This window comes from Mixophyes fleayi, chromosome 2, assembly GCF_038048845.1.
Source record: "Mixophyes fleayi isolate aMixFle1 chromosome 2, aMixFle1.hap1, whole genome shotgun sequence".
Classification (NCBI taxonomy): domain Eukaryota; kingdom Metazoa; phylum Chordata; class Amphibia; order Anura; family Limnodynastidae; genus Mixophyes; species Mixophyes fleayi.
In genome coordinates, this window is record NC_134403.1 from 169885250 (window position 1) to 169908512 (window position 23263).

The 23263-nt window shown below is 39.5% G+C and overlaps 1 protein-coding gene across 1 annotated transcript in view; it reads right to left on the reverse strand.

The window, feature by feature from the left end:
• The window catches only part of ATP2A3 (ATPase sarcoplasmic/endoplasmic reticulum Ca2+ transporting 3), a 168105-nt gene that overhangs the window by 59233 nt on the left and 85609 nt on the right, over positions 1-23263 (reverse strand). The window contains exons 4-8 of the mRNA XM_075194972.1: positions 14603-14707; positions 12150-12288; positions 5551-5631; positions 4592-4677; positions 3813-4277 (exon numbers count right to left, since the gene is read on the reverse strand). Coding sequence (XP_075051073.1) covers positions 3813-4277; positions 4592-4677; positions 5551-5631; positions 12150-12288; positions 14603-14707 — 876 coding nt within the window. The remainder of the gene's footprint in view (positions 1-3812; positions 4278-4591; positions 4678-5550; positions 5632-12149; positions 12289-14602; positions 14708-23263) is intronic.

Here is a 23263-nt window from a genome sequence, read left to right on the forward strand (position 1 = left end):
AATTGCACATATACAGAGCATGTGGCTCCCAGAAGACTGGGATGGGGGGTTTTCCTGGATAAGGGAGCATTCTATGTAAGTATGGCCAGACATATAGAGAAGGGGTTGTCTTAAGTTTGACAATCCCTGTAAAAAAGTATAAAAAAAATAAAATAAAAAAAGTTACAGTAATAGTACACTAAAGAATGGACTGTAACAAAAAAAGTAAAACTTGACACAGCAGAAAAGTCAGAAGCGAAAGAATAGGTTTTCCATAAAGCAAAAACACATGTTGATTGGAAAAAAAAAATAATAGCATTGATGACATGAGTATCAGATAGAGCATTAATTATCCTAAATGATTTTTGCCTATCTTAATCTAATTTTCACTTGGAATACAGTTTGGCAATTGGCCAAAAAGAAAACGGTCTTGGGAATTCAGAGAAATCACTGACTTGTACTCAAACTCTAAGCTATACTATGATGAAAAAAAATTATACAGAGTGCAATATAATATCTTGTTCTAGAAACAACATGTGGTTTAAGCTGCAGAGTTTTCAGAGCAGGGCAGAAGTTCAGATCACATCATAATTTACTCATAGCAGATGCAGGGATAAACGTCTATATACTGCATGTGTAATAATATTATTACCTATCCAAGATGGCACCCACTATTGGCAATAATGTAATGTGCACTTGTTTTCATTAAAAACACAAACTAAATAACCCTTTAAGAACACAGACTTTAGGCCAATAAACGGCCATCTAAAACTTCAACCAATACATTCTTCAAGCATTAAGAGCATATTCCTGGAAACTAAAAATGGTAAAAATTCATGTGCGTTGTAGTACTGTAATTTTGCCTGTAATTACCATGTAGGGTCTTAAAAAAAAAACCTGACATTTTTAAAGCAGGCGAAAAGCATGTAACCACATGTGAAAATAAAACCCAATTCTATGCTAAGCACCCAAACCCATTTGTGTCTACATATATTTGCATTGCAGCATGTTTTATTGAATGCTGCTCACTCTATTTCAGTGCATTCAAAGCCTGTCTCTGCACTTCAAAAAGGTCATTCATCTTTATGGTAGCACAGCCACTAGGGTTTAACTTAAGCAGTTACACACGGTGTTGTACCGAGAAAACAGTGTTGTGCTGTTCCCATTCATGTCAATTGCCCATTCATTTAAACAGACTATTCATTTTAAGGAATTGTGCACTACATGTATGAACCCCATTAACATGAATAGGCGATTGAAATGAATGGCAAATTAACATGATTGAAGCTTCAGTGCATTGTTAAAAGTGTTTTTCCAACATCAATAGAGAATTCATCTCTATTGAGGTTTGACTGCAGTAGGGGATACCCTCACATCCAGCCAGTCCCATAGCGACTAGCATGGGAAACCATTTCTGATTGGCTAAGCAGTTAAGGGGAATCCCAGTCATTTCACACAATTCCGTGGAGAAAATCGTATGGAGCTGCTTGCGTCATTTGTTATCATTGAGGTGCGCACAAGGTGTGCCTGGAGAACATTGCCCTAGAATTTGAATTGCCCATGGATTAAAAGAAATTCCACTGAATTACAAATAAAAATTGGAGCAGGCACTGAAATTAAAGGAATGCAAACAGCAAACACATGTTAAAAGGGAAGCAATCAACTGTATATAAATCAAAGACCACTAATGTTGCGGCGCTTACCAGGGAGGCACAAGTCCCAGCCTGAAGGATTTGGAGGCGGCCCAGGGTGTAAATTAGGGAGACAGTCTACCACTCCCAGAACCCATGGTGGAGCAGAAGGTGATAGGAAAAGCTGTAGCAGCCTAAGGTACCAAGGGGCCCAGATAAGGTTAAACTTATGTGATTTGCTGCAAAGACAGTAGATGATACCCTCCATACTTGTGATATGCCAGACATAGTTCCAAAGGGCCAGCATGGAGGGGGGTGGGGATTATGATTCTTCCAATGATTGGCTATCAGGGATTTTTCGGCAGCCAGAATATGGGAAATCAAGTTATTGGATGAAGTGCTTTCACCAGGTAGGGGGCAAGAGAATTAAGGTCCAGGGGTCATTAGATAACTGTTGTTCAGAAACTAAGTTAATAAACAAAAGGACCATGTTCCAGGAGACTATGTGCTGATACGTCCACCAAATGTGGAGAAGCGTACCTCTCTGACCATAGTTCAGCCAGCAGCTTGGAGTGGACATGGGGAGCATCTTGGAAAGTCTGTCAGGTGTGTAGTACCACCTGTAGTACAGTGTGTAAGCCGTCTCCTTGATTTGCGTGGAGATTGAGCAATCCTCTCTCTGATTTTAATGGCGATCCGATATGGAAGCCCGGGTCCCCTTAACAAGGTCAAAGACCACCTATATGCCAGAACGGATCCATTGCTTAAAGTAGGGGGAGAAAATCCTGGTGGGAAAGTGAGATTTATTCCAAAGCGGCGTGAGGTAGGAGTGGTCAGCTTGTATCTGGACCGACAGGTGTCCCAGAGAGACAGGCAGAGTTTGAGAGACAAACTTGATATCCGGGTAACCTAAAAAACCCAAGGATCCGTAGGGGTAGAGGACAGTTACAGAAATTCTGGGGGGTTTGCAAAAAAAAATAAAAAAAAATAAAAGGAGGATTGTAAGTCTCTGAACACGGATGTTCACTGGGAGGGTCTGGAACAAATACGAAAGTTTGGGGATCAGGTTCATCTTAATTGCGATGATCCTCCCCAGTCATAAGATACTGTAGACCTGCCAAACCCCAAGATTCTGCTTAAACATAGCCAGGAAACAAGGAAAATATTTTTCATACAGCCTCATATAGAGAGGTGATATATGCCGCTAGGTATTTGATCTTATGTTGCTGCCAATGGATTGTAAAAGGTAAATATATATATATATATTTATTTAGGGAAGAGGGAACATGGAGATGCATGGTATCAGACATTGATAAATTAATTTTATAGCCTGACAGGGAGCTGTATTGATCCATGAGCTGGTATAGGGAAGGCAGTGATTCCTGAGGGTTTGTGAGAGACAGAAGGATATCTTCGGTGAAGACAGATCTTAAATCCCCGTGACCCCACCTCCACCTCTTGTACTGAGGCCATCTCTCGAATCATTGCCGCCAAGGGCTCTATAACCAATGTGACAACTAGTGTGGCCACTCTGTATTAGTTGGAACTAGTCCAGGAAATGTCTAGCACTGGGACTTGTTGAGGACTTTTATTGGGGGGGGTGGTACACTGCCAATTTAATTTATTTATTACCAGAGATTTACCATATATTTCAATGGGGATTCTAAATATAGCAGACACTCAGCACATACCAACTACATGTGAGCTGCATATCGAATATGCAGTTTACATGAGTTTCGTCATGCGGTTTGCACAGTGGGTAAATGCCCGTTTACTCCCATATGCAAAAAGCCTGTTTTGGACCATAAATAGAACTAATTAGGCACATATTTTAGAAATATTTCAGATTTTCAAGTAAAAGCTGGCAGCCCACAAACATTTGCAGCCATTTCTTTCAAACCACTCAGGGAATAGTTTGTTCTAACTGTACAAAGCCACAGTACGCAACAGAACACAAGAATGGCTGCAATGTCACAGCAACAAGATGCTGTCTACAGGACTGCTGCATTTGGCTGCTAACCAGCCTCCGGGTCTGGTAGGATAAGGTTTTCAGTTTTGCCATCTTAAATCACTAACTGCAGTATTAAGATTTAAAAAAAAAAAAAAAAAAGAAATTATACAATTTATTTGCCATCCTGTACTGGACAGAAAAGTGTGCATTGCTAGTAGGGTTTGTAAATGTTGGAAGGAAGACAGACTTACCCTTGACACAGACATCTGATTAGTGGTCAAGGTGCCAGTTTTGTCCGAACAAATGACCGATGTGCAGCCTAGAGTCTCAACAGATGGAAGACTTCTCACAATAGCATTCTTTTTAGCCATTCGACGTGTGCCAAGGGCCAGGCAGGTAGTAATCACAGCTGGAAGGCCCTCTGGAATAGCAGCTACAGCCAAAGCCACCGCTATTTTAAAGTAGTAAATAGCTCCACGAAACCAGGATCCTCCATGCACAGGGTCATTGAAGTGGCCAATGTTGATGACCCAAACAGCCACACAGACCAGAGAAATGACTTTAGATAGTTGCTGTCCAAATTCATCCAGCTTCTGCTGTAATGGGGTTCTTTCTGGTTCAGTTTCAACCATCTGGTTCCTGATCTTTCCAATCTCTGTGTAAACGCCAGTTGCAATTACGATTCCAACGGCTTTACCAGCAGCAATATTGGTTCCCTAAAAAATACATCAAAATGAGATGCAAAAACAAGCAAATGACTAGCAAAACAGGAACACCTGTTTAGCGACTACAGACTACAAATTAAAGAGATTATTTTATAGTATAGAGTATTTTCCTCAAATATGTAGTGAGAAAAATATAAGTCAATGATTTATGGTCAGCAATACAAATGAAATTAAAATCGATACTTTTTACATAAACAAAAGCCATGTGAATTCGAGTATATACATATACCTATGGCAAAGTACAGATTAAACAAATACATTTTTAATAATAAAGAACAAACTCTAACAAGTCAGACTGTACTTACAGAGAAAAGCATGTTCTTCTTGTCCTGATTCACAGCCCTGGGGTCTGGAATTGGATCTGTGTGTTTTATCACAGATACAGACTCTCCTACAGGAACAATAGCATATTTCATTAGTAATGGGTTTACTTCTCTTTGGATAGATGTAGACTGTATGCAGAGAAGAACAGAAATTGTCAAATAATAGAGGCAAGTCTTATATATTTAGAAGGACTGTAAACTTTTCCCCAAGTCATTCTCATTATAATATATAAGAAAGCACACAATGCAAAATAATCTCGCAACATGGTCATGGACGAGACCTGAAACAAAATGTGCGTTGTATGCAAAAGCAGCCAATGGTGCAAAATCAGTCATGTTAACTAGTGATGTACAATCCAATCATAAAATGACCACAAGGACTAAAATTAAGGGCCAATTTACATAGATGGCATCAACATTTTATATGTGGCTGTTCTTCATATTAAGCTCTTGAAACTTTTAAATTCTGCAAGCTTTATGTCCATATTCAGCACGGTGGCTTAGTGGTTAGCACTCCTGCCTCACAGCGCTGGGTCCTGAGTTCAATTCCCATCCATGACCTTATCTGTGTGGAGTTTGTATGTTCTCCCTGTGTCTGCGTGGGTTTCCTCCGGGTGCTCCGGTTTCCTCCCACACTTCAAAAACATACTAAGAGGTTAATTGGCTGCTATCAAAATTGACCCTAGTCTGTCTCTCTCTGTCTGTATGTGTGTGTACATTAGGGAATTTAGACTGTAAGCTCCAATAGGGCAGGGACTGATGTGAATGAGTTCTCTATACAGCACTGCGGAATCAGTGGCGCTATATAAATAAATGGTGATGATGATGATGATGATGATATTCAAGAACTTTCCAATGTGAAATATCCACAGTTCTGTACAACATCATTTCTATTACGTTCGGAATAAATGACCTTCACAGGACTAGGTGTAATTGCTCACCTGTCAGAATGGACTGATCAACACGTAACGTCGTAGACCGGATCTCAAGTATACGAATATCAGCGGGCACTTTGTCACCAACTAAAAAACAAAAAGGGACATCTTCATAGTAGCTGCAAACTGAATGCTTCAATAAGCTTATTGACATGTCACTATGAATAATCATTTCCAAAAAAGTAAATCTAAAAAAAAAATCTGAACATTTCTGGTTGTTTATTTACTTTTTCTAACGTTCCTTCCACTGCCATAGCTACTAGCATTGTATTCAATGAAAAGTGTGGAAACCAGTTCAGCAACAATTCAGACAAATCATACATTTCAATCTAAGGCACTACATAAAGCTGGCGGTGAAGGGCACAGGGAGTTGGTGAAATATATGGTAATGGAATAAATGAGTGGGGTGGGCACTAGGTCAGGAACCTTTCCTTAGCCGTGCCCATTGCAAAAAATTTTGAGGAGAGGATTCAACGATGATGATCCCACCACAAGAGGTGGGTACATGCATCTGGAACGGAAAGCCAAGAACGGGGCCTCACTGTAGAACCTTGTGCCTCTGCAACAGCGGCAGTTCCACCACTGCACAATATTACACAAGCATACATATATTATACTACACACACACACACAGATGAGCTGTTGTGCACTGTATAAAACACCATATGATTGATTGTTTTACAGATTTGATCAAATCTGGGTGATATGGAGTCTAGTTAGTTGGAGTCTGTTAGGTATAAAACTGAATTAGATTACATTTGGGTCTAGATTAAAAAAAATTTTTTTTTTTTTAGAAATTCAGAATGTAGAGGTACCATGCCAGATTAACAAACAAAAAATAATATTAAATAATTTGAATGGATATAAAACATATTGTAGGCCATGTGTATGTTCATGTAAGATATTAAAGCTACCCGACTTGTGGCAAAATAGCAGGAAATTGCTTGTCTACATGCTTATTTATTGCATCTGAATTCAGTGCTGTTGCATGAAAATAGCCAATTTATGTACTTTTTGAAATTGTTTTAAACCTATAAATGTTATATAACTACAGCTTTTAAAGCCAGTCCCAAAATGGAAAAAGACGACTTTAAGATCTGTTTAAAAGACATTCAGATGTGTTCTTGCATTAAATGGGCAGTTTTCCTGCAGAATGGAAAAAACCCAAAACATTCATTTGGGTTCCTTAGGAAGTCACTCCACTAAATATAAGCTTTTAAAATAAACCACCTATAAATATTTTGGTGCAAAAACAGTAGGCTCCTGTGGCCTCAACAGTTGTATACACACACACAAACAAACACATATACACACACACACACACACATACACATTATAAACAAGCAGAAATTGGCATAATGAAGGTTTCTGTGAAATTAGGTGCTGTCAGAATTACAGACAAATACACAATATGCATGTTTTTTTTTATTTATAATGTAATTAAGAATTTATCATTATACAGTGAAGATACTGCAAATAATTACTGCGCAGTAGTACACGTAAAAGGCATACCTCCCAACTGTCCAGATTTCGGCAGGACAATTCTGTTTTGTCTTGTGGAAGTTGGGAGGTATATCCAGGGCCAGCGCTGGCATTTCCAGCATCTCCACACCTTCAATCTTACGCATGCGCACTGAAGCCCCCTTGGGCTTACCATGTTCCGCCATCCCTGGGTATGTCCCAGCTCACGATGGTAAGCGAGTGCAGCACACACTAGAGGCAGGTGCCTCTGATGCACATGGTAATTCAAGGGTGTTTTTGTCAGGGTATTGGGGGTGTCCTAGCAATTCTCCAAAGTGCTAGACCTGCCCTCATGATGTGGCCACACTCCTTTTGAAGTGATCATGTATCCTTGTTGGAAGGGGTGTAGCCTTGTCCAGAATTACCATTTTTAATTATTGTGAGGTATCCTAAAGGCTGTAGTCTAACTTTTCCGATTGTACCCTCCATAACACAACTTAGAACAATAATATTTGTAACAGACTACACATACACCCTCTGCTGTAAGAATTCATCTGAGAATCAGGGAATTTAATGTGCAAACTAACTGGGCTCACTGATGTTGTGGTATGGAGCCACGCTAATATACCATATGTTAGCACAGTTATGGATTAAGACAACCTGGGGCTCTGGGTTGTACATATACCATAGACCCACAGCATGTCTTCACTACATGCTAAACTTACATTATGTGGCGTGCAGGGTCGGGCTGGCAAATTTCAGCCCGGGGGGCGCACAGGCGGCTGCATCGCGTGTCATGTGATGCGGCCGCCTGGTAATATTCAGGTAATATTGCATCCACGGGGAGGGGGGGGGGGGGGACGGCCGGCCCAAACAGGGGTTAGACTGAGCGGCCCGGGGGGCTGATGACACCCTGCCCCCCGGGCCAGCCCGCCCCTGGTGGCGTGCCATACAAAGCAGAAATGTGGCAAACCGCACATCATATGTTTGATATAGCAGACTTTTGCATTGCCCTATTACATGCAACTGTAGCATGGTCCTGTCCTCCTGACTTTCCTCTTGTCACATATGCTCCACCATAATTCTCTACTTGTCATGTGTGCCCACTACTCTGCTGCTGTGGTGTCCAGTGGTAGAAAGCTTTAATCTTCTCAGCAGCTCCTGCTGCGATTTCTCCACATGGGAAGGAACTCTGCACACAGTGCAGAGATTTACACTTTACCCAGACTACCTACATCATGGAGCAGAACCATAAGCTGCTATGGTGTAGGAAAGGGTAACATTCTGACACATCCTCCACCAGACACTGCAGCAGGATAAAAACGGTTTCAGTGTTCAATGGAGGAAGTGAAACCCGCACCCGGAGACCCTCAATCTCTCACAGTGCAATTAATGAGTTCAGAGGCATGCTGCTACATCACAACAGTCCCAGGCTGGACGAAAACAAAAACATTATATAGGTGGCAGCGGGTCACCAGGGCTGGATGTGGCTGGGTACTAAGCAGTAACCCCATCTGTCTCTATTATAATCCACAACTGCTACAGTTACTTAATGTCACTAATTTCCATGCCCGGTAGATAACAGGAACTTAGCATAGGAAATTAGTTTTACCCTCAAAAAGGATATTTCTACATAATTATGTGCTTGTATTTTATTTGTCTTGAACAAGAACCATTTTGCATAGAGTTTGTGACTGATGACACATATTTACATCTATTGGTTCCTGTGTAAAAAGAATTCTGCCTATGTTCTCCAATTGTATGCTCAGAAAGTAAGAGGTTAAAGGCTACAAAGACAGCCCTACTGCAGGTGTATCAACCGTAGCAAAGAAAAATGTGGTTTCCTAGGAGGTTAATTCAGTAGTAATCTGCATAGCTAAGCAAAGCAGACTGAAAACAAGAAACCACCATACCGCACATCTGGGGAAAATATATTGGTACAGAAATAAAGTGTCAGATTTGGGTTGACTAAAAAGAGACAAGCATACCGCACAAAGTGCCCCAGCACTTGAAACTTTGGCTATACTGTAAAACCAATATTAATCTTTGTATACCTTTATGTACTTCAAGAATAAACACAAACAGATAAAAAAAACACAGATACAATACAAGAAGCTCCTACATAAAGTAATACAAACATTTTACAGCAATATAGATAGTTTTACACATTTTTATACACTGAAGGGATGCACAATTTCTGCTCAATTCTCTAGGGACGTGGAAGACTCCTGCAAACTTACATAGACAAGATTGGAAGGGGTAAGACAATATAAATCCTACAGAGATGAATGGATAAATGGACATTTCATCAGCAAATTAGTCAGCAAAGAGAAGGTCATCATGTAAAGAGGACCTCGCAGGTTTAGGAGTGCCAGAACATTAAAATTCTATCTTGTAAGAGTTATTTTTAACAAATCTCTCATGTTAGTTTATGCGTTCATCTGAAACAGATGTCACTTAAGAGCCAGAGACATGTTCTTTAGCTGCACTGTTATGAAAAGTATTGTTTAGTTGTTACTATGGTTATAACAGAAACTAAAACCACAGCATTTTTTTTTCTGTTTTGTGTACAAAAATAGTGACTTTCTTATGTACTGGTATTCAGCACGGAGAGAATTTGCCTAAATGTGGAGCTGCCATAATGCAAATCCTTCAGGTCGTGGATGACTTAAGTACAGCACCAATCTAGAGGGGCTAAAGCTTCTAAATTTAACTAATTTTTTTCCCATTATGTCCAGGTCATAACAAATAAATACAATAATTTACAGCTGGGAGTATTAAGAGGATGCGATAATTCGTTAGAGGTCTGGATGTGGGAGATTTAAAGATTAGGGGCCTGATTCATTAAGAAACTTAAATTAAGAAGTTTCTTATTTAAGTTTCCTGGACAAAACCATGTTACAATGCAAGGGGTGCAAATCAGTTTTCTGTTTTGCACATAAGTTAAATACGGACTGTTTTTTCATGTAGCACACAAATACTTGATAGCTTATTTGAACACTGAAATTTAGAGTTGATATTTGTGTGCTACATGAAAAAACAGTCAGTATTTAACTTATGTGCAAAACAGAACACTAATTTTCACCCCTTGCATTGTAACATGGTTTTGTCCAGGAGACTTAAATAAGAAACTTCTTAATTTAAGATCCTTAATGAATCAGGCCCTAGATCTCCAAGTCAAGACTAAGTGATGCCAGTACCCACAGGGGCTGCCCTTTCTGGTTTCTGACTGCATGTGGACAGGGTGTGAACACACCCCCTGCCACTACAGGTAATGGTGTAAGCTGGTGCTTGTGGGCCACTAAGTGGGTATATAGATTTCTGTAAAGTTCTAGCAAATCCTTCACTCTTACAGACTTTAGCGGGTTTCCAACACATTTGTTTCTATTAAACATACTTTCCAACAAAGGTCTCATTTTCTATTTGTGTGGTCAGATTACCCTAAGGGGTACTACTGGCAAAATTATCTATGGAAAGTACCATGTTTTTCTGAAGGAAAAAGAAAAAAAAAATACACTTGGGCAGTAGTCTACAATTTTCCAGAGGTGAGAGCATCAAGCTCAGCAGTAGTTTTCTAAAGTAACATCCTGTATAATAGAGAGCAATATTGAGCCTGGAGGCAGAAAATAAGCACTTTTGTAAATGCACTCTGTACAAGGAGATAGCTCAAGATAAATTCTAGATATATCCACAACAATATCTCCTATTTTGCAAGCAGTAATGTGATGTTGTTGATCAAAGTAGCCATCTGCACATTTTCTAAAGTGGTGGTGAAATCAGAACATAATTGTACAGATGCATCAAAACTCGCTAGAATATGTTGGGCGGAAATTTAATTTGCTGATCAAAGACTAGTATAGCTAGCTTTCTTGTACACACTACCTGGCAGTAAGACTAGTATAGCTAGCTTTCTTGTACACACTACCTGGCAGTAAGACTAGTATAGCTAGCTTTCTTGTACACACTACCTGGCAGTAAGACTAGTATAGCTAGCTTTCTTGTACACACTACCTGGCAGTAAGACTAGTATAGCTAGCTTTCTTGTACACACTACCTGGCAGTAAGACTAGTATAGCTAGCTTTCTTGTACACACTACCTGGCAGTAAGACTAGTATAGCTAGCTTTCTTGTACACACTACCTGGCAGTAAGACTAGTATAGCTAGCTTTCTTGTACACACTACCTGGCAGTAAGTTCTTGAGCCAGCATTAAGTTAATTTTGGCTCATTTTACAGCAGTGCCACTCACCTCCCGATTACTAAACGCTACCATATTCAGCCTTCTCCTGCTACATCCTAGGCGAGTTTTTTAATGAGCTACTTAAAATGTGCAAAGTATTTTGATAATGTATAGCTTTTCAAAGCACTGGTTTTATGGTGTTCATTACTTTGTATTTTTATTCATTATTGTGGTGCTAGTTCAAGTTTTCTGCTTTGTGCTCCCCCACTCCCAAGTTAATGTACAGAATATAAATCATAATATATGGTTTTGGGCGTCTGATGATTCCACCAAGACCTCACTCAACTTCAAATGAATTTGGTGCGAACATCCCTAAAAACTCAGAAAAGGTATTGTTTTGTGGGAAGTTTGATTGGTAGAAAGAGAAAATTAATTCAGAGAATTAAAGACCACCTTATACTAGTTCAAACATCTTTATACAACTGAAACACATTGATAGATTAGTCAGTTGCATGGAGTTACATGGACTACACTATATTAATGATCACATTGGTTTAAAAAAAATAAAAATAAAACGGACAACAGATCAGGGAGAATCAGCAGGAATTGTAGCCACTGCATTTTTACACTCAACATTCTGTATGACCACCATATCTATCACAGGGCAGAACATAACTGCACTATCCTTCTCTACTTATCCTCTACATATCACTTTCCTGTCTAGCTGAACCCACATTGATTGAGTTTTCTTATTTCTTAATACAATTTTTATTTTGCTTTTAGAAGAAAGAAGTTCTCTGTGCTGGGAAGATCACCTGTCAGCCTCTACTGCTCATAAGCACAGACATATCATGTCTCATGCTAAATTTGTGTCCTAAGAATCAGTATTGTCAGCTCAGTAAGCAGTTCTGCTCCTACAATATAACATTTTCTCTCTACTTGGTTAATTGCAATAGACACGGTACCTGCCACTTCCACAATGTCGCCAGGAACAATATCTCTGGCTCGGATACGCTGTACTCCATTTCGGTCTCCGCGGATAACCTTCCCCATTTCTGGCTCATATTCCTTTAGAGCTTCAATGGCACTCTCAGCATTCCTCTCCTGCAATGAGTGTGTGGGATTAAAGAGTTACTAAGATGCTACTCTGCAGCAACTGATTCCAAGCCATGGAGAACTAATTTACTAAAATGAATGTGACCAATAGCGTTCTAAGAAAGAAAGTAATGCTCAGATTTGTTACTTAGAAGTTAAAATATAATGCTTTAGCTTTTTATTTATGTATTACAATTTTAGTGGCTTTTGTTTACAAATTGGTCATTTTAGAAAAAAAAAAAAGAAAGAGAAAGAAAGAAAGAGAAAAACAGTTTGGTCTGGAAATGGTCCTATAAATTCACATTCATCTTTTACGTAGCACAAAAATCCCATACAAACCATCATGCTTATATAAAACGCTAATTTGTTATGATGTGAAAGCATTGTCAAAAAGGGTAAAAACAAGACAGACAAAAAAAAAAACAAAGCAAAATATGAGGCTTAGATACATTCACTTGGCTGCTTTACCAATATCACCTGATACCCTCCAAAAACCCTTCTGTCAATCTTACTGATGTTTGTAACTCACTCAAAATTTGCTGTGTGGTGTAATGGCAGTGGGTTTATTAGATGCCATGGTATGACTGACTAAAGGCACAAACCCCTAAAGATGTACTACAGGGTGGTCTAAAACTATATCAAATAATATTTATCCCCTTGAAAAGTTTAGCGTAGCTAATTTCTGATGTTGAAGTGTCTTGAAGAGTTTAATCAAGAGGAGGAAAATGAATGGTAAGAAGTGAAACACTATGAATTGGTTGGTTTTGAGTAGTCAGATGTGAGTTTTGCCAATGAGGTATGAGCTATATGCATGGCTGGCCTAGGATAGGAATTCTAATATAAAAGAGGAATACAAGCCATAAAGCTTGTAGTAACATACAAGGGGAATGTATAGGAGGCAATATGACACTAGAGGAGTAAATATACCTTTCTCTAGAAGCACATAGTTTGAATAAGGAGCTAGTTACATTCAGATATTATACAATAACTACCAGCTAGCAATTTGGGGGAAAAAAAAACAAATCTAAAAAAAAGTCTTGACACACGAGTCGTTTAATTAGGTCCAAAATGTCCTTCTCTTTTCCTGGCAGGACAAGTGGGATTTTTGAATTTAGGAAACACTTTTTACTGACACCAGTTAGGAATAAAGACATTAAAATTAGATGACAACTTTCAATGACAGATGTTTCTGAAAAGTGTTTTCCCTGCAGTGTTAATCTCTTATGTTTTCCACTGTATTACAAGTACCTTCAAAAGTGAATTTTAGAATGGCTTTTTCCCTATTCTGGCATTTAGCTGAGAAAGCCGTTCGGGCTTTCCAGCTGTCAGCATCCTGCATGACTGCGGTGTGCCAGCAAGAACTTTCCAATGTATTTCATCACAGAGATCCCCCTGGCTAAATTCAGCAAACCACCCAGAACTTCTCCAACGCATGAGGATGGCAATAACAAAACTCTCTTTACAGTAAAGACCAAATCTAACCACACAGTTTGCAAAGGATGTAATTTATACCTTGATTTAGCATAACGGAGAGATGATGGTTTCCACAGTTCATCACTAATCAGAGAGACAATGCACAGTGACACTCTGAAGAGTGCATCTTTAAAACAGACCACGAAATACAAATTCACTAACGTTAGAGAACTACTAACAGGTATACAAGCTACAGTTTCAGAAGTTTAGAAGTCACATGGAACTGCAGATATTTCAGAAAGATGTGAACATTTGGAAACACTTTTTCCCATGTACAGTGATCTGCTGGTTTGTAATCTTATTTTTCTGTCCTGAGCAAAGCTTATCTTCAACTTAAATCACTATTATCAGAAACAATAAAAAATATGTCAAGATCTGTCCATGTATGAGAACTTTTATTTTAGTGAAAGTGATTAGTAACTCTTACATAAGGCATCTTGTATATTTGTCACCTAAGAGCAACAATTAGGCGAGAATCCTGAAGCTAGAAAAACAGACAACACCTTTTACGCTAAGGCAGCTGCTGAGGGTAATCCAGTTCCTGGCTTCATGTAGTGGGGAGGGGTCCCTGCCATAGCTATAGGAGGATGGCGGGACATAAATGGGAAGGTGGGGATCTAAGAGTAGCCATACCTTTTAAATATGGTATCTCCATTGTGTAGTCAAATCTAGTGGAAATACTTTTACGTTACAATTGTTCAACATTATTCATGACTTAATAAAAGTTGTTAAAGAACGTATGTTAGGGGATTTAGATTGTAAGCTCCGATGGGGCAGGGACTGATGTGAGTGAGTTCTCTGTGCAGCGCTGCGGAATTAGTGGTGCTATATAAATAGATGATGAACATACCTGCCATACCCCAACAAAAGCATTGATAATAAGTATCATAATAATAACTATAGGTTCCACAAAGGCAGTTGTAGTTTCTTCTCCATCCTCAAACCAAGCCAGTATCTGTAAGATATAATACAGCATCGCATTAGCACAATCAAAAGCATAGGACAGCAGTGTTGAATAGTGTGGCGGAAACATGAAATAAGAACAACGACTAATTTAGCATATTTGTTCAAAGTTAGCAAAATGAGTAAACTCTGCATGGTAGCACAGTGGTTAGCATTGCTGCCTCACTGGTTCAGTCTGACGAGGCCCATCTGTGTGTAGTTTATATGGTCTTCTTATGTTTAGATGGGTTTTCTCTGGGGACCCCCACAGTTCAAAAATGTACTGCTAGGTTACTTAGATGACAAAAGTGGACCCTAATGATCACATTTTCTAAATTAACCGATTACAATTCAAAGCAACCCGATCTTATATTTAGGTTCACAACATGCAAATGATTTCTGTACAATTCGATCAAATTGAATGAATTGTACAACTGAATTGAAATCAAACGGTTTGAAAAAGACAATGCTGGCTTAAAGTAATGTGGCGCCCCTAATAACACACACTTATACTGACCCTGTGCAGTTGGACAGTGTGATGCTTTGCAAATACCCAGAGTTAACAAAGAAACGGAAAAAACATTTCAGGCATAGACTATGAAAACATATCCTTAACGCTCCAGAACGCAAAGCTGCAGCAGTTTTTGTAAAACACAAGCAGATATATAGGAGTATATCTGTACAGAGTCTATCAATCATAATTTGCTCCTTTTTCAATAAGCTCATATTTTGAGTGAGCATTTTTTCCATCCCCAGCTTTAGAATGTTAATAAGTACTATTTAAAACCTCAAATCTGGAGGGTTTTTTTTATTGAGCTTAATCTCAAATGGAAAAAAATGCAGTTATCCACTGTGACCAAACACTCAGGAATTATCAACCAGTCACAACAAATGTAACACAGCTTTGTTATTTTTCTGGTTTTCGCTCCCATGTGTCTCAGCTTTCCTAAAATTAATAAAATCTTCATTTATTTGATATAAAGTAAGATAACATTGGTGCTCTCAGCCAATGTTTTTTTGTTTTGTTTTTTTAAAAAACAGTCCCCATCTTCTAGCATTTCTTGTTGTACTACATGCCCTGTGTAGCTTTCACTAAATGTTTTTCTGTGTGTTTTTCAACAAGGCCTCTATATCACACAGGCCAAATATTTTTTTGTTCTTAGATACCTGCTCTGTAAATTGAATAAAATTGTATCCACAGAGCATTTGATAGATAAATAAATAAATTCTACCTATATGGTGGTATAAGGTTCAGGTGAAGAACACAAAAAGTCAGCCAAATAAAAAAATTTATTAACAGTTACAGGGCAGCTAGCAAATCATATTTGTTCAACAGTCGAAAACCCAGGTGGTAATCGAATTACCGATTAGAAGTATTCCAACAACTGGGATTCCTACATAAAAAACCCGATGGCAGAAGACGAATGAAATAGAAGCAGAGACTTACCTGAAAGACGTCGAGGGAAATGTCCGATGGCAGCGCAGGCTGACAGGCGGCGATTCTGACTGGAGACCTGTCCGGCACTGCAGTGTGACGTGGACCCCGCAGGCTAAGTGTTCAAGCAGTTAGCCTGCGGGGTCCGGACATTGCCGCTTTAAATTACCATTGAAGTAAGTCGCGCCCATGTCACACTGCAGTGCCGGACAGGTCTCTAGTCAGAATCGCCGCCTGTCACCCTGCGCTGCCATCGGACCTCTCCCTCATTGTCTTTCAGGTAAGTCTGCTTCTCTTTAATTCGTCTTCTTCTGCCATCGGGTTTTTATGTAGGAATCCTAGTTGTCGGAAATACTTCTAATCGCTCAACCGTACCCAACCGGAAAACCCATGTAACTGCTTCAACCATTCTAAAATATACATCAAATCAAAGCAAATGCAAGTGTTTTAGAGGGGCTGTGACATTAACAATGTGTTTAAGCATAAAAATGCGGTAAGCATAAAAAATTGAAAAGTCACATTCCTAAAAGCACTACCACAATGCAAAACAAAAGCCGCTGGGTACATTTACACCAGAAGCTATGTTTTTAAGTGCCATACTAGTTGACATATATGAATATGCCAGTTGTTAGGTCATACTTGCCCACTCTCCTGGGAGCCTCCATGTTGCACTTTGCCACCTCCCGCCCCCATCCATTCTCAAACCTCACCTCTTGGAGGGGAGGATTATAAAGTTGGTAAGTATGGAGTATGTGCGGTAACGGAGCACTGGGAGTATAAAAACTGTATATAAACAATACTTGCCAACTTTTTTCTGCTTCCCTCTGAGAGATCCCTTATTGGAGGTGAAGGGTGAGGACAGAGGAGGGCAAATTTGCTCAATTTGTCCACGGGGCTGGGTCAAAGTGACGCGATTCACAGCAAATCGCGACATGGATACTCCCATCCTGCACACTGTCAGAATTCAGGAGTCTCTGGGACATTCCGGGAGAGTCAGCCAGAATGATATAAAACAAATTGCCGTAACGAGGGCAGTGTGGCCCAGGGCACAACACCTGCTTGTCGGTTATATGCCAAACCACCACCAATGATGTGGTGCATACCACGGGGCAGCACTGCAGGGATGTATTTGCCCATTGACAGAGAGCTGGCTCAATGAGAAAGGCGCTGGCTCCCTGTTGCATTCGGACATGCAAAAATGACGTCAGGACTCTGTCAGAATAGAGGAGACAAGAGGAGCTGGCACGGAAGAGATGTGAGAGAGGAACAAGAAGAAGCAGAGAGAAGCACTAATGATAATTTAATTACTGCAGGAGCTGCTGAGAAGAGGGGGCTGGAGAGAACAGAAGGGAGGTCTGGAGAGGAGAGGAACTGGACAGAATGGGGAGGAAGGGGGGGGTCTGGAGAGAATAGAGGGAGATTTAGGGGTCTGGGGGTTGGAGAGAAGGGGGGTAACATAAATAATGATACATACTATAAAAACAAGTAATATTAAAAAAAAAAAAATCTGTAAAAAATAAATTTGCAATAATAATCTCTATTAAATGTGGGAAAAATTGTAAGCCATACTTTGATTGTGGGGCTGGTGGGGGAAACAGGCCTTTGTATTAAATAGGAATGTTAATTTGGTAATGGGTGAAATCGGTCTGTTTATTAAATGTGGAGGGTATTAATTTAATGTTGGGTTTGGCGAGGAGGAATATGTCTATTAAATGGGAAAGTTATTAACTTAATGTCAGGCTGGTTAGGGAGAAGGAAGCCTAATTATTAAATATGGGTATTATTCATTTAATGTCAGGGCTATATGGAGTGAAGTGGAGTGTCAAAGCATAGTGGCAAGTCTAATGCCCCGATGGAGGGATTGCGGTCAGAACCTCAAACATTTGCCACAATAGACACATTGCAGGTTACTCTGCAGGGGTTTTTTGGGTTATAACTGAGAAATATACACATATTTGATAAACCTAATGTATACTCTGGTATGATAATGGGATATATAAATTGAGGTAAAGCATCACTCCATCTAAAATGGAATTTTTCAGACATCATACCCTCTCTTCCTCCTAGAAAAACAGTGGATATTCCATGCCAGGTAAACCTGCATTATGGGAGAACTTATCCCATACTTGTCAACTCTCCCAGAATGTCCGGGAGACTCCCGAATTCCGAGTAGGTCTCCCGGACTCCCGGGAGAGTAGGGCATCCTCCCGCATCTGCCCACTTCCAAGTGAGGTGGGCAGGATTTGAGCTTGAGGACTGCTTCATTTTGGCCCCGCCTCCACTGCAAGATGACGCACAAGCCTCATGAACAATTTTTGGCCCCAGCCCCAGTGAAGTAATATCACCAAGCCAAGCCCCCTCTGCCCATACCTCCCTCCTCCCCTCCTAGAGGAGAACATCAAAAAGTAGGCAAGTATGATTTATCCAGACACCGAGAAGGAAGGAAAGGATGAGTGTCTAATTGTGTCCCCTAACACGGGTGACGACTACACATTAGAAAGCCTGCAGTACTGTTTAAAGTTGAAATGATGGGACAAAATTCTGTTGCAACGGTGGCAGGGCAGATTTTTCTTGAACTGTGGGATTGTTTCTGTGCTACACAACCGTGCTAGTATGGAATGTTTTTCATTCATACAGGACACGATCCGCTTTAATCATCACAACCATGCATTATTTAAAAATTAAACACCAGAAGTAGTTTTAGGGTCAAGGTGCAGGACTCACGTTCTCTGCATGAAAGTCAGGAAAAGTCCTTTACTAAACATATTCATATGGGAAAATGTATGGTATACCATATACATTTTTTATAAACACCTTCAATATTTACATCACACCCTCACATCATCCAAACAAATTCATTGGATTTCATTTCCAGTTAAAAAAAACTGCACAACTATAGAGATCCTGGCTCATGCTGCCAATTTGCTGTATTTAGGAACAGAGTAAACACTTTCTCATGCTTTGTTTTACAGAGAACAGAAACATGGTCTAGACAGTGTAGGATGTGTTTGGGAATCAAGCTTCAATATACGATAAGCAAAATGGTGTTAGAGGACAGTTCCAAAAAAATCGCCATGCAAGAGGTTTCTATTATATATGGAACACATGGGTATTTGAAGCCAGCTTACATCAGTTCTACCATCAGAAAGGGAGCGGTCATGACTATGTTTACCCTGTTATATATATATAGTAAGATTAAACACAATGCTATTGTTCTCTGTACTAAAATGCCTGCAGCAGCATACAACATGCCTGCCAGCATTTCATATGATTTTAGAGACACTTTGCTGCAGAGCCAAAGCATGGAATCACATCATGTACAGAGTTTGAGCAGAGGTGCTCAAACCAAGTCCTGAAGAGCGAACAGGTCATGCTTACAGCTTGCAACATTATTTTAATCTTGCACAGGTAAGTTTATATATTTCTCTAGGCCAGTGATGATTGAGCTACCAACAGGTCATGTTTTCATGATTTCTATCTGTAGTACGAGGTGGAATAATCACTGACCTAGAGAAATATTTGAACTCATCTGGGCAAGATTTAAGAAATCTTGACCATTAACCATTAGTAGCCCTTGAGGACTGAGTTTGAGCACTTCTGATGTACAGTATTGTCCAGTGGCTCTTGGTGTAATACAATCCTTATAACAAAATGTATACAGGAATAGTTATAAAGTCATTTATTTGCATTATAAAATATATCAGTTTAATAAAGAATAACATTTAAATCCCAGAGAATACAGGTAGTGATAATTACATTCAATACATACAGAATAAGAGCACTTGTACTGTTCATTTAGTCAGATTTAGAAAACGGGCATTTCCTATGACAAAAATGTCAGGAACAATACTTTAAATCTGGGACTGCTCTGGCAATTTGTCACGTTAGTTTATTTGTTGCATAAAAGCAATTACTTGACAAGATTTGTTTCCACGCTTTACAGGTAACAAATTCTGAATATTGTTTGGATAAGACAGTTGTTCTAAAATTCAAGGAAAGGTAATTTGCTACACTTGACGATCCACATATTCAAATATTGTTTTGTGTTCCTTCTACTTTAACAAAGCAAAGTCCACTATAAGAAGATCAGGACTAGGCTTTTTTTGTATTTTTGATGGGATTTACTAAACAGGAATATTAGTGTGTGCACTTTCCGCATTTCCTAAGAGCAGCAATTCTCAGTACAGCATATCAGACATAGGTACTTGTTACCCTGATTTTGACCATCTCACTATCCCCAACTTCCACACATTCTTACATAATAGCACATATGTGTTAATGTATCAAGCTGCAGGTTTGAAAAGTGGAGATGTTGCCTATAGCAACAAATTAGATTCTAGCTATCATTTAGCACATCCTACAAAATGATAGCTAGAATCTGATTGGTTGCTATAGGCAACATCTCCACTTTTCAAACTAGTCGGAAACGTGCAGCTTGATAAATTTACCCCATAGTCATTCACCAACATTGTGCAATTTTGTACTAAAACCATAGCAACCAAACATTTGCCATCACTGTTAAACTTTCACTAGATAAAGAGATAAACTTGCATCTAGATAAAGACTGATTCCTCATTGGTTTCCATGGCTTACTGAATATTTATAGCTTTGCACAAAGCTATTAAATGAGCAAGAGCATCTTAAAAAGTCACTGAGTGCCATTTGTAGAAAAAATTTAAAGTCCCCTCCCCCCAAAACAAATAACTCATGGGTAGTGCAGTACCATGTACTACACAAAATGCAGCTATTCATTTTTTGTGCAGATTCATTCTCTTACGCACACTCTCATTTGTGTTTTCGAGATATAATAATGCTGAATGTCATGTTTATTTATTGTTGGGATATAAAAAGGTAAAGAAATGCCTAAATTCAGGGCATTTGTTTTACTACCAATCAAGTTCCCATTCTCTGGAGAGGAATTAATTTCCCCCCAGAACAGGGCCGCGATAAATGTACCATCGTTAAAACGATAACCTTAAGCCTGCTCCCTGAGCTGCGAGCAAAAAGCTGGCGTTGAAATTACCGTATTAACGGCAATTATGACCACTATTACCGTAATATCGGTAATAGTGCGCAGGCCTCGTTACTTTAAGTGTCATGTAAGAGAACATGAAACCTACTTATGAATGCTGTTATTGATGTTATTTGATAATATACTATAGGTGAATTGAATGAAGACAAAGGAAGCACAGCGGGTTATAGGAACAACTGGTGGGTAGTGTACTCGACTTGTTACCACTAGTGGCAATTTTTGACTAACAGGAGGCCAGCCTTAACCTGTCTTGACCAAACTCTACTGAAGTGTTCCCACCACAGATCCAAAAGAGTCTTTCTGCAGATGGTCCGGTAGTGTGTGGGACCTCTGTATAGATGTTAAGCATGTTGAAGTAGATGGAGGAATACTGTATTGGACCCAAGTAGTAACGGTGTCATTCTGGAAAAACGTATCTGAATTGAGTATGTCCCTATTTTACATAAGAAAAGATATATAAAATCAGATTGTTTTTAAGTTCCTTTCAGTGTGATATCCCTTCTATTAAATTTTTTCTACTGTGAATCGACACCACCTCCTTTCTAGTTTACAGTTGATGGCATAATTGGGTTTATAATTTAATAAGGGTTGTTCATGTATTCATTATTTTATATTTGGGTTTACATTTATCAAAAGAACCCAAACTAAACTAAGTCTTTAGTAGTATGGATTGTCTTTTGTAGATATTGTTCTCTATCCTTAATTCTCTGCTGTATCTGCCAGAAGTAGAACTATTATTTCTCTACTCCCATATTGATCTTTTGGGTGGACACAATACCAACACCCTTAAGTGCACACAAGCAAATGAGTCTCATCTAGGCAGATGGCAAATGTTAGAGCACATGTGGCACCCTGTCAGCTCTTATCAGGTTTTTCCACTGAACATCAATCACTTCACAGGATGTGTAAATCTCATTTGCTCAGTATATATCTAGTTAAGAAACTGTACATCGGTTTTATTTATCATATTGCGGCAGCACAATACACAAGTCATAAGCGGAAAAGGTAACGGATATGCTGGTAGGAATATTTAGCAGAATAGGCATCCCCAGTGAGATCCTAATCGATCAAGGGGCATGGTTCATGAAAAAGCAGGTCCAATGTTTCTGGGTAATGTGTGAAGTAAGGCATCTCCGTACTGCTTTTCAACATCTACAGAATGACAGCAATCAGTTTAACAGGACTCTGAAGCTTCTACTATGGAAATTTGTAACTTTTGGAGAAGACTGGGTGGTACTTTGCACACCTCTCGTTTGCTTGCTTATTGGGAATGCTGCAGGAGTCTACCAGTTTCTTGGCCTTCAAATTACTGTATGACTATATAGTCCTTGGACTCATAAACCTTTTGTGGGAGACTTGGGAAGAAGAGCTGGCCACCAATGAGGTTTCTGTGGTGCAGTATGTGATAAAATGCAAAGACTGTATAGAGATTTTCATGGAATTTTCACAGAACAAGCATAACACTTATGTATGGTCAAAGTGAGCTAGAGTATTTGAGGTTGAACAAAAGTTCTAATGCCACAAGTCAGAACAAGCTCCAGGCTGCCTCTGATGGACCCTACATGGTCTAAAACCACTTGAACAACATTAACTATGTGGTGTCATGCGATAGTAATGGTATGTGGCAGAGTACCTACACTATGAACATGTTGAAGGCATACCACAACCATGTAGAATCGGTAGATGTAGTTGCACTAACTGATGGAGGAACCAAGTAATGACTAGACCTCCTCACAGATGCCAAAGGTAACGGTGGCGTAGAAAAAAAAATTGCTAGAGAGAGCAACTTGGTGCCGTTAACAGGGAATATTGAAAGTCAGTGAAGTAGTCCTCTGAGGCAGAACCAGTAAGAAGACAGGCCAGGCTGCCTTGTGACCTACAGATGAGAGCTAACAATCTCATAAAGCCCTGGCTTTATGTCCTGAATCTTTCTGCTGCACTGCAGTTCTAATTCAAAGTAAGTGGTCACGAGGAACCAGCCACAGACAACAGCAAAGAGGTGCTGCAACAGCTACACACACACACACACACACACACACACACACACACACACACTCCACTTGGAAGGCAGTGGTTTCAGGTGCTGGCAAGGAGCCTGGCGA